We start from the raw sequence: 12,875 nt of genomic DNA, 5'->3' as shown, positions 1-12,875 counted from the left end.
CTGACAGTTTTATATTTTCCATTATTTAATTTCCAAATTCCTTTTTTTTTCTTATAATTCCCCTGCCCCTTTTTTGCTCTTATTTAATTTTTACCCCTCTAGCATATTCTGTCTTCTGAAATGGTTTCAGAAAACTATATATATGTATATATACATAAAAGAAAGTAGTTTTACAGTTTAAGGAGATTACCCATTTGTATTGTGAACTCTTTGAAGAAGAACATAGAGTATAAATTCTAGATTTTTTTCTGTAACTGGATTTAAGTGGATAAAAGATCTTCTCATTCTTTTCAGTATTCTAGTATTTGTAAATATTCTAAATTTTTAAATAATGAGATAAGTAGAATATTTTTTTCAAGGTCCAGGTAAGACCAGATAAGTAAATCCTTTTGCATCTACTTAATGAATTAGAGAGCTGATAATGAACTGTTTTTAAACACTGGAAAATATTGACTTACATTTTATGTGTAATAGGTTCTCAGACTTTGAGTAAATTTAAATTTCATTATTCAGGTATTAAAACTGATATATTTTAACAGTAATTTCATTTTGCTATAAATAAAAAAATGCTTCATTAGGGATTAATTTTACCGTAGATAAAATTTGTGTATTTTTTTTTTCTTTCTCTTTCTATAAAGGTAAACAGCCATATACCAGGAATAGGCTACCAGATTTTTGGAAATGCAATCTCTCTAATCCTGGGTTTAACTCCATTTGTTTTCCGACTCTCCCAAGCTACTGACTTGGATCAACTCACAGCACATTCTGCTTCAGAACTTTATGTGATTGCATTTGGTTCTAATGAAGATGTTATGGTTCTTTCTATGGTTATAATAAGTTTTGTGGTCCGTGTGTCTCTTGTGTGGATTTTCTTTTTTTTGCTCTGTGTAGCAGAAAGAACTTATAAACAGGTGGGTATAATATGGACATCTCAATAGAGAATTTTATCCTTTTCATAATATTCACAGTATTCCTGAAGTATTTGTTTCATTAAATCATTTTGATGTGCTAATTATTTCCCCATTTTGTTTTTTTAATAGTTAACCAAATAAAACCTTAATAACTTCTATTTTGTTAATTTTTGTTTTTATGTGGTAATCTACTTGAAAATTAATTTTTATTTTAATCTTTTTTAGCGATTACTTTTTGCAAAACTCTTTGGACATTTAACATCGGCAAGGAGGGCTCGAAAATCTGAGGTTCCCCATTTCCGATTGAAGAAAGTACAGAATATAAAAATGTGGCTCTCTCTCCGATCCTATCTTAAGGTAGAATGGTAGTGATACAAGTACTCCTAACGTGCTGGCTCCCTCTCATAGTTCCAATTCTTTGTCAGTATGTATGTATGTCTAGATTTATAATCAGATTTGTACTCACATGGTGCTGTGTGGCCACGTCTAGTGTTCATTTTGATCCATATGCAGAAATTCAAAGTGTTAAACTGGTTCTTTACAGTAAAACATCTGAAGACCAAAAGGCTTAAATGCATTTTAGGTAGATGATTCAAGATCAGATTATCCTAAATTTATCTTTGTTCTTAAATCTCACCAACTACTACTACTCATTCAAAAGCTAGATTAAAGATTTTTCTACAGTAGAATGATTATATCACAAGCCAGCAGAGGGAGCCCACTGCTTAAAAAAGGAAATTAAAAAAAACCTGTCAATGAGCTGCCTCACTGAGGTGGCCTCTTACTATTTGAAAACTTTAGCTTCCAATTCTAAGCCATCCTTTTCATGCCATTCTTTTCCTTTAATCTTTTAAAATAACTTTCCTAATTATGGAATTAAGATATAAAAGCTCAGGAGGGAAATGGGAAACATCTGAATTAGTTTTAGGAAAACACTTCTGAGAATTATTTCTTTGTTGCATAGCAATGAATTTCATTGTGTATGGAGTAATCATAGCTTAATAAAATTGACCTAACGGCCAACTATCCTCTGACATGCTTAGATCTTTAATGACTTTTATTTTGAGATAACAAGGAAAAAGTAGAAAAATTTTGCATTATTTGTCTACACTTCTGTTTAAAAAAATTCATTATGCTGTTTATTTAACTTGTTAAATTCAGCTAAGTTAGTCTTCATTGGGCAATGCCACAGATCAGTGTAGATTGTTTTTTCTCACTGTGACACCGCTGGAAGGATGGATATGATCCTTGTTACCTGTCTTAGTGAAAAGCCACCTAAAATTTGCTCTCCTTATCATCCCTAAGCAGGTATTGCATTCTTTTATGCAGTGATTATTTTAGTTAATAGACATTCATTTAATGTTAACCATGTGCCATTCACTATTGATGAGATGAAACTCCCTGCCATTAGGAGCTCATTCTTCAGTGAGGGAAACATGTAACCCCAGGTCTAGGAATTATCCTGAGTACTGACTTCCTCTCTTGCATTTCCAGCATTCAGTTTATCATCAGTTCCCACCCTTTCTGCTTCCAAAATGTATCTCAAATCCGTTTACTTCTCTCTCTCTGTTTTTATTTCCCCGCCCTAATTGCAGCGACCAATTATCTCCTGTATTGGATTACTGCAGTTACATCTTATATGGCCTCTCAACATTCCTGTTTCTTCCTTTTAATATTTTCCTCAGTTTGCTACCAGAGGTGTCTTAAAAATGTAGATTTGACCATATTCTTAAAACTTTCTGAAAATTCTCCATTGATCTTAGGATGTAGAACCAAATCTTAATGGGGCTTTTAATGCCCTTCGTGACTCATCTCCTGAAGATAGCCTGTCCCTCTTGTCTCATTTTGAAATACTTTCCTCTCTGCATTCCAGCCAGACTACACTACTTCAATGCTTTGAATGTAATGTGATCTTTTCTGTTTTACACTCTTGCACTTGCTTTTCCTTCTACCAATAACACTGCCATGTGCCATCATGCTACTGCACCCTGCTGCTGCTGCTGCGTCACTTCAGTCATGTCCGACTCTGTGTGACTCCATAGACAGAAGCCCACCAGGGTCCCCCGTCCCTGGGATTTTCCAGGCAAGAACACTGGAGTGGGTTGCCATTTCCTTCTCCATTGTGTGAAAGTGAAAACTGAAAGTGAAGTCGCTTAGTCATGTCCGACCCTTAGCGACCCCATGGACTGCAGCCTACCAGGCTCCTCCATCCATGGGATTTTCTAGGCAAGAGTACTGGAGTGGCTTGCCATTGCCTTCTGTGTACTTTGGTGTAAATATCACTTCCTTGGAGAGATCTTCCCAGGCCTACACAATCTTTCTGAGAGTTAGGAGTATAGGCCTGGGAAGATCTCTGTAAGGAAGTGATATTTGTACCAAACTTGTCACCAATGTTCTGAAATCTTTACCTTTCCTTCATAGCTCTCATCACAACTTGCAAGTATATCTGTCTCTATGAGCTTGATGTTTGACTTCTTGTCTGTTTTGTTCTCTACTATATTTCCAGCATCTAGCACTGTCCCTCATTCTGAGCAGGTGTTCAAAAAACCTATTGAATAAATGGTTAGTATTTGACAAAATGGAATATTTGGGAGTTATCCTTCTGCAAATTCTAGGCTATATATTCATCATTTTTCATTGTGTTGCAAATTCTCAGGGAATAATAACAGTTTATAATTAAAATTCATCTCACAAATTAGGTATATTTTCAATGTCATAAGCTATGGCCAATGTGCAGGGATGGATCAGTACCTTAATTGAAAGCATGGAATTAGCTACTAATTAGTAAATATATTTTAAAGTGTTTTCACTTTTATTCCCCCAGCGTCGAGGTCCTCAGCGATCAGTTGATGTCATAGTTTCATCTGCTTTCTTGTTGACTATCTCAGTTGTATTTATCTGTTGTGCCCAGGTGAGTTAACTTATTCTGTGTAGAACTTAGATAATCAGATCTATAAATATTCAACCTCCAAGGCTTTGTAATAAAAGCAAAGTAATAAGTAATTTGAAATTTAATTTTTGCTGTTTATTTTTTTCAGTAGAGTAAGTAAATGCATCTTACTTGTTTACATGATGAACAATAACTTATTTTCAGGTGTCTATTAATCGAACATAAAATGATTAGTTTTTGTCTACAGTTCACCTTTATTTCCCAAAACAAACCAATGGGTGTCTAGAGTTATGAAAATTTTCAGACTATTTTCCATGGTCTCTGCTTTATTCACTTTTAATATTAGCTTTTATTTTATACCTGAATTATCACTGTGACTTAACTGCCTCATCTCTGAAAAAAGAATTCTCATCGACCAAGATTAGTCAGGAAGCACAAAAGTATCTCAGGATATATTCTATGCTATGAAATTTAAACTTCCGTTTCAAGTAATAAGACATGCTAGATTACCTGAAGATTCTTCTGGTTTCAGTTCAGTTCAGTTCAGTCGCTCTGTCGTGTCCGACTCTCCGCGACCCCATGAATCACAGCACGCCAGGCCTCCCTGCCCATCACCAACTCCCGGAGTACACTCAAACCCACGTCCACAGAGTCGGTGATGCCATCCAGCCATCTCATTCTCGGTCGTCCCCTTCTCCTCCCGCCCCCAACCTTTCCCAGCATCAGAGTCTTTTCCAGTGAGTCAACTCGTCGTATGAGGTGGCCAAAGTATTGCAGTTTCAGCTTTAGCATCAGTCCCTCCAATGAACATCCAGGATTGATCTCCTTTAGAATAGACTGGTTGGATCTCCTTGCAGTATAAGGGACTCTCAAGAGTCTTCTCCAACACTACAGTTCAAAAGCATCGATTCTTCAGCGATCAGCTTTCTTCACAGTCCAACTCTCACATCCATACATGACCACGGGAAAAACCATTGCTTTGACTAGACGGACCTTGGTTGGCAAAGTAATGTCTCTGCTTTTTAATATACTATCAAGGTTGGTCATAACTTTCCTTCCAAGGAGCAAGCGGCTTTTAATTTCATGGCTGCAGTCAGCATCTGCAGTGATTTTGGAGCCCCAAAAAATAAAGTCTGACAGTGTTTCCACTGTTTTTCCATCTATTTCCCATGAAGTGATGGGACCAGATGCCATGATCTTTGTTTTCTGAATGTTGAGCTTCAAGCCAACCTTTTCACTCTCCTCTTTCACTTTAATCAAGAGGCTTTTGAGTTCCTCTTCACTTTCTGCCATAAGGGTAGTGTCATCTGCATATCTGAGGTTATTGATATTTCTTTAGAACACACAATACTGGGGGAAAAAAAAACAGCGTCTTAATATGTATAAGTGAGCTGTTTTATAAATATACATATTGCTTGTATATTTCAGTTTATAACACAGTAAGGGGCCAAAAATGAGGATAAAAGTGAAAAACAGAGCATTTAAGTATATGTGTTGATGTTAGGTTGAAGTGCTTTGTTGGTGTTACTATGTGAGAGACTTGAGATTTTACGGCCATGTGAGGACAGGAGATGAGGCCTTTATCTGCTGTACCTCCTATACGCTGCTGCTGCTGCTAAGTTGCTTCAGTCGTGTCTGACTCTGTGCGACCCCTTAGACGGCCTCCCACCAGGCTCCCCTGTCCCTGGGATTCTCCAGGCGAGAACACTGGAGTGGGTTGCCATTTCCTTCTCCAATGCATGAAAGTGAAAAGTGGAAGTGAAGTCGCTCAGTCGTTTCCAGACCCTTAGCGATCTCATGGACTGCAGCTTACCAGGCTTCTCCGTCCATGGGATTTTCCAGGCAAAAGTACTGGAGTGGGGTGCCACTGCCGTCTCCTTATACATATGCTACACGGCCAGAATCCTCAAAGGCCTACAGTCTCAGTGAAAAGGTGCAGTAAGAAAAAGTCTGCCCAACAGCACAGTAAGACAATAAGGAAGCTTGGTCAGTTTTGCCAGAATTCTGGCCAAGGAGGCAGAAAGTCTCTCCTAAGAGTATATAAATGTAGGTCAGCTTTTAATACAGGTTCAGGGTTCAAGTGTATATTACAGATCTTGTCTTGTAGCTGCTGTTGTCAAGAAGTTAATATAACAAGATCCTAGACTCCTGGATACCTGAAAGAAGCTAAACCAAGACTGTTCTTGGGGATATAACATCAACCCTAATCCTCACAGAATTTGCACAGTTAAAGCCCCTTCAGGTCTCAGAACACATGAAAAAACTTTCTAACATGAGTGAGTCAACAAATTAACACACAGCAGGAGTATGGAGAAGGAAACGGTAACCCACTCCAGTATTCTTGCCTGGAGAATCCCTTGGACGGAGAAGCCTTGTAGGCTACAGTCCACGGGTTCGCAAAGAGTCGGACACGACTGAGCGACGGAACAGAACAGAACAGGAGTACATCTCCAGCAACTTCAGATCTGATCAGATAGAAACTATAAGCTTGTTTAAAATGACTGAAGATGTAGATAACACTATTTAAAAAAAGAGCAGATTTGAAAAATACCCAAGCATTGCTTCATAGAAGTTAAAAAAAAAAAGTCACTGACACAAACAGAACACAACATACAGAACAAACAGAACAACAAACAGAAGAAACACAACAAACAGAAGAAACAGCAAATTGAAGACAAAGATAATTGGTGAGCTGGGAGATGGAAGAAATTACCCAGAATATAGAACAGAGATGAAGAGATGGAAATATGAAAAGGAGATCCAACATATATCTAATAGGAATTTCGTATTAAGAGAGAGAGCAATATTTGGAGAGATAATGACTTAAGAGTTTTTCTGAATTAGTAGAAGACATTAATTTTCATGTTTAGGAAGGACAAGAAGAACAAGAAGCCACAATAAAAACAAATTGACACTTGGATACGCTATAAAGATACTGCTGCTACTGCTACTGCTGCTGCTAAGTCACTTCAGTCGTGTCCGACTCTGTGTGACCCCATAGATGGAAGCCCATCAGGCTCCCCCGTCCCTGGGATTCTCCAGGCAAGAACACTGGAGTGGGTTGCCATTTCCTTCTCCATTGTGTGAAAGTGAAAGTGAAGTCGCTCAGTCGTGTCCGACCCTTAGCGACCCCACGGACTGCAGCCTACCAGGCTCCTCCATCCATGGGATTTTCTAGGCAAGAGTATAAAGATACTGCAGAACACCAGAAACAGAAAAATCTAACACAAAAGGAAGAAGACTGGTTTCTTACTCACAATTGCTTGTTGCATCTCAGTCTTTTCTTCAAGGTTTTATTTCCATGTTCCTGAAGTACATCAAGCAGTATTTTTGTCTCTAATGAACATAAAATCTATTTCTGTCACCAAAAGACACATGGAACATAATAACATTGTCAAGTGTTAAATGTAAAAAGATAGAAAAATACAATGCAGATAAGTACTAGCAAAGAGAAAGCTGGTGAAGTAACATTAATAGCAGATGAAATAGACTGTAATCTAAGACGTGTTACTGGGATAGAGAGAAACCTGACAAAAAGTTTGAAGAATTATTAGTCAGGAAGATCTAACAATTCTAGAATTGTATGTGTGTTATCACATAACTTCACACTTATCTATATGCAGCCTAAATCAATAGCACTGTAGTGAGGAATTGACAAAATGCCACATTGGGAGCTTTGAACACATTTCTTTCATTGTTGATGAAGCAGACAAAACTATGAAGACATGTATCTAAACAAGACAGTTAAAATTTTATTCTGTAATTGGATAGTACATACTCTTTTCAAACACAGAGCAGTTTATTAAACTTTCCCATGTACTAGGTGACAAAATGATTCTGAACTGATACCATACAGACCTCTAGTTATATACAGTTAAAGTAGAAAACAATGACAGCAAAAAGAAAACCATGCATTTGGAAATTTCAAAACATATTTATAGATAGCAGTGTTTAAAAATAAAACTCACAGTATTAAACTGAAATAGTTGAGAATGTTTTTAAAAAAGAATAGTATATAGTGAACTCCCAGATGTTCAAGCAGGTTTTAGAAAAGGCAGAGGCACCAGAGATCAAATTGCCAACATCCGCTGGATCATGGAGAAAGCAAGAGAGTTCCAGAAAAACATCTATTTCTGCTTCATTGACTATGCCAAAGTTTTTGACTGTGTGGATCATAAGAAACTGTGGAAAATTCTTCAAGAGATGGGAATCCCAGACCACCTGACCTGCCTCTTGAGAAACCTGTATGCAGGTCAGGAAACAACGGTTAGAACTGGTCACAGAACAACAGACTGGTTCCAAATAGGAAAAGGAGTACGTCAAGGCTGTATAGTGTCACCCTGCTTATTTAAGTTATATGAAGAGTACATCATGAGGAACACTGGGCTGGAAGAAGCACAAGCTGGAATCAAGATTGCTGGGAGAAATATCAATAACCTCAGATATGCAGATGACACCACCCTTATGGCAGAAAGTGAAGAGAAACTCAAAAGCCTCTTGATGAAAGTGAAAGAGGAGAGTGAAAAGGTTGGCTTGAAGCTCAACATTCAGAAAACAAAGATCATGGCATCTCGTCCCATCACTTCATGGGAAATGGATGGGGAAACAGTGTCAGACTTTATCTTTTTGGGCTCCAAAATCACTGCGGATGCTGATTGCAAAAAGACGCTTAACTCCTTGGAAGGAAAGTTATGACCAACCTTGATAGTATATTAAAAAGCAGAGACATTACTTTGCCAACCAAGGTCCGTCTAGTCAAGGCTATGGTTTTTCCAGTGGTCATGTATGGATGTGAGAGTTGGACTGTGAAGAAAGCTGATCGCCGAAGAATTGATGCTTTTGAACTGTGGTGCTGGAAAAGACTCTTGAGAGTCCCTTGGACTGCAGGGAGATCCAATCAGTCCATTCTAAAGGAGATCAATCCTGGGAGTTCATTGGAAGGACTGATGCTAAAGCTGAAACTGCAATACTTTGGCCACCTCATGCAATGAGTTGACTCACTGGAAAAGACTCTGATGCTAGAAAGGATTGGGGGCGGTAGGAGAAGGGGACGACAGAGAGTGAGATGGCTGGATGGCATCACCGACTTGATGGACATGAGTTTGAGTGAACTCCGGGAGTTGGTGATGGACAGGGAGGCCTGGCGTGCTGTGATTTATGGGGTCGCAAAGAGTCAGACACGACTGAGCGACTGAAATGAACTGAATCTCATTAAAATTAAAAGCTTCTGTGGGCAGTTGTAGAAATGTTAATTAAAACTGACTCAAAAGGTAACTGAAGAGCTGAGAAGACCCTGTAGCCATACAGCAGTATTAACTCATTAGTTTGAAAATCTGCTACCAACAAAAATCCCCAAGACCCATGTGATTTTTACAGATGAATTTTGCCAAATGTTTTAATAAACAAGTAATCCTCAGTTCAGTTCAGTTCAGTCGCTCAGTCGTGTCCGACTCTTTGCGACCCCATGAATCACAGCACGCCAGGCCTCCCTGTCCATCACCAACTCCCGGAGTTCACTCAAACTCATGTCCACAGAGTCGGTGATGCCATCCAGCCATCTCATTCTCTGTCGTCCCCTTCTCCTCCCGCCCCCAACCTTTCCCAGCATCAGAGTCTTTTCCAGTGAGTCAACTCGTCGCATGAGGTGGCCAAAGTATTGCAGTTTCAGCTTTAGCATCAGTCCTTCCCAGGATTGATAACCCCCAGAATGGACTGGTTGGATCTCCTTGCAGTCCAAGGGACTCTCAAGAGTCTTCTCCAACACCACAGTTCAAAAGCATCAGTTCTTTGGCAATCAGCTTTCTTCACAGTCCAACTCTCACATCCATACATGACCACTGGAAAAACCATAGCCTTGACTAGACGGACCTTTGTGGGCAAAGCAATGTCTCTGCTTTTTAATATACTATCAAGTTTGATCATAACTTTCCTTCCAGGGAGCCTACGCAAAAGATCTAGGGAGTAGAAAAAGGGAATATTCCCCCAACTCATTTTATGGACTTCATGTAACTTTGTTACCAAACCAGAGAGGCAGTATGAACACAGGAAGCAGTGAACCAGCTTAGATGCAGAAATACTCAGAAGATGAGCCAGCAGTTAATAACAGTAAATATGCCATGACCTTGACTGCCTATCCCTTGGATGCAAAGGTTTTCCACTTTAGAAAATCCAGTTATCTAGTTTGAACTCCTTTAGTTGATGAAAGGAGAAATCATCTGATCATCTCAATAGATACAGAAAACAAATTGGTAAATTTTGATGGGAGATTCATAATACAGTGACTGAAAAGAACTGTTCTTAATTTGATAAATAATCTTTCAAGAATTGGAGCAAACATTGTACATATAATATTTATTATCTTCGAGATACTTCAATCAGGAATGAGTTGAGTGCCCTCTTTATCACTTCTAGTTAAAGAAGGTACTAACCAGTGAAGATAGGGAAAAGAAAGAAATTGTATAAAGATTGGAAAAGAAAAAGAAACATAGACTGTATGGATGTCTATGTACAATATTCTAGCAACTTTCCAGACAAACTATGAAAAACATGACACATTTTTTTAGAATTGCAAGATCAATAAAATGGATATAACTTCAGTATAAAAGAATCAGTTTTGTTTCTGTAAGTCAGAAATCAGCAAACTTCTTCTGTAAAGGGTCAGACTAAATATTTTAGACTTTTACCTGATACATTCAGTCTCTCTTATATTCTTCTCTCCTTCCTCTCCCTGAAAATTGTTAAGTATTAAAAAAGAACCGTAAATGACAGAGTCTGTGAAAAAATACTGGCAAAATACATGATTTAAATAGCTTTGTCATTCACAATGAATAAATAACTTCAACAAATCAATAAAAACAGACAACCTAATAGAAAAAGTTAGATACAAAGTTTAAAAAGATAACTTAGAGAAGAGGAAACCCAGTGACCAGTAAGCATATGAAACATACTCATCCTCCCTAAGTAATAAGGAAAAGAGTAAGAGAACAATTTACACCCATTAGAATGGTAGGTGTTAAGAAGTTGAGTAATACCCAGTCTGGATAGATATGAAGGCAAAGGGAACTCTCATCCACTGCTGAGAGTACACATTGGCACAACTGTTTTCAGAGACAAGTTTGTAATATCTGCTAACACTGAATGTGTGACTGTCCAAAGCTTTAGCAGTTTTACTCCTGGGTATTAACTCCTCAAGAAGGTCTTACATGTGCACAAGAAGACCAGGAGAGGCATAAGAGAATATTTATGGGTCACACAGAGTCAGACATGACTGAAGTGACTTAGCAGCAGCAGCAGTAGCAGTTTGCAATGAGGAAATTGGCAACCCGGTGAATGTTAATTGGTAGAGTAAGCAAATCCACTGTGGTTGATTCTTTTACTGTAATACCTTGCAGTAGTTAGAATGAATGAATTTAAGCTTAATGAATCATGTATAAACTTTGAAAACAAATCCAGTAGATTAAAAAGCAGATTGAAGAATGACAAGGTCAATGTGATAACATTTATACAAATTCCAACATATATATAACATAGCATAGTATAAGCATAAATACCTAGCTAAACTGTAAAAGCTGAGTGGAAAAGGTAAATGCAAAAGTCATTACCCTTTCAGAGGGGTGGGGAAGAAGGGGAATGATGAAAGGAACAGTTTAAAGGGACTTCCTTTGAATCCTTACTCTTATGTTTTTGAAAATTTAAAAAATATTGCAAGATATTAAGATTTAATGAAAGTAAATATATGGGTTTTGATTACATCATACTCAATACCTTTCATGTGCTTGAAATATTTCCTAAGAAATGTCAGATGTTTGAAAAATGTAACACTATATCCATAATCTGTATGAAGTAAATTTTTACTTTCTTTTAAAGAAGAAATATTTGAATCACATTCTTCTTCATACTGCCTTTTCCTTACATTTTTAGTTGCTTCATGTACATGAGATCTTCCTTGATTGTCACTACAATTGGGAACTAGTAATCTGGTGCATCTCGTTAACACTTTTTCTCCTAAGATTTGTTACCCTTGGATCAGAAACAAGTAAAAAATACAGCAATACCTCAATATTACTTACTGAACAGGTGAGAATTCATGTTTATGATATAAATTAATGTCTGATACCTACATGTTAAAAAGTTTTCATTTACTTCAGAATTTTTCAGGAACCTCTGTTAAGACCATTTGTGTTGCAGAGCAAAACTTGAAATTTGGTAGAGCACAAAACTTTCTTCAGTTTTCTGCCTTGATACAGATTTCAAGTCTAAGCTATTGTTTCTGTGTCCCATATTCATTTGATAAGCAGGAAATACCATTTGTAGAAATGATGGATTTTAAACCATTGTTGGGATATGTTTGCATTGCAGTGTAGCAGAGCCATATTTGAATAAGTATAAACTTTTATTCGATAGAAAGTGTAAAGGCTAGTAATTTTGATGCTTAACTTTATTTTGTATGAGTTAAAAAAAGACGCTTTCCTTATTTCTTAGGAATTATTTAAACAAACATTTCTAGTGAACTTGTTGAGTATTTTTGTCAGGAATAGTTTGATTTTTAGAAATTGGTAACCCTGTCAAATCAAGTCAGTTAGAGGGAATGGGGAAAGTAGGAAACAAACCAACTGATTTACTTTACTCTAGTTATTGTTTATTTTCTGCGTGGATTTGCATCTGGGACTAAAGTGTTTCACATTTTAAATAATAAAATCCAGTTTTCCTTCTTTCAGCTTTTAGTTACATTTGAAAAGTTAAAAAAATATTATTTTCTTATAAAATATTTGCTGTAAGAAGTTAGGAATATATAGTTAAGTATGAAGAAGAATATTAATGTCACCTATACTCTTAATAATAATTACTGCTAATGTTTTTCAGTTCCTCTTAAAAATGAGTATTTGTTATAATTTTAAGTATATTGTTTTTTCTTTTTTAATAAAAGATAAACCTCTACTTGAAAATGGAAAAGAAACCTAACAAAAAGGAGGAATTGACACTAGTGAACAATGTTTTAAAACTGGCTACTAAATTGCTAAAGGTAAGAGTGAAAATGAAAATGGACATCATGTAGAAAACGCTGTTCTAACTTT

The 12,875-nt window shown here is 37.1% G+C and overlaps 1 protein-coding gene across 7 annotated transcripts in view; it reads left to right on the top strand.

Annotated features, from left to right (window-relative positions):
* Positions 1-12,875, top strand: part of PHTF2 (putative homeodomain transcription factor 2) — a 138,020-nt gene that overhangs the window by 116,019 nt on the left and 9,126 nt on the right. For all 7 annotated transcript variants that reach the window (XM_055420689.2, XM_055420693.2, XM_088834076.1 and 4 more), the window contains 5 exons: positions 639-911; positions 1,137-1,268; positions 3,736-3,822; positions 11,722-11,877; positions 12,728-12,823. In XM_055420689.2, coding sequence (XP_055276664.1) covers positions 639-911; positions 1,137-1,268; positions 3,736-3,822; positions 11,722-11,877; positions 12,728-12,823 — 744 coding nt within the window. The remainder of the gene's footprint in view (positions 1-638; positions 912-1,136; positions 1,269-3,735; positions 3,823-11,721; positions 11,878-12,727; positions 12,824-12,875) is intronic.

Source organism: Moschus berezovskii, chromosome 3 (assembly GCF_049115385.1).
Source record: "Moschus berezovskii isolate FMDL1 chromosome 3, NW_MosBer_1.0, whole genome shotgun sequence".
Taxonomy (NCBI): Eukaryota; Metazoa; Chordata; class Mammalia; order Artiodactyla; family Moschidae; genus Moschus; species Moschus berezovskii.
Note: the sequence above shows the minus strand (reverse complement) of the source record. Positions and strands in the feature narration are given on the sequence as shown.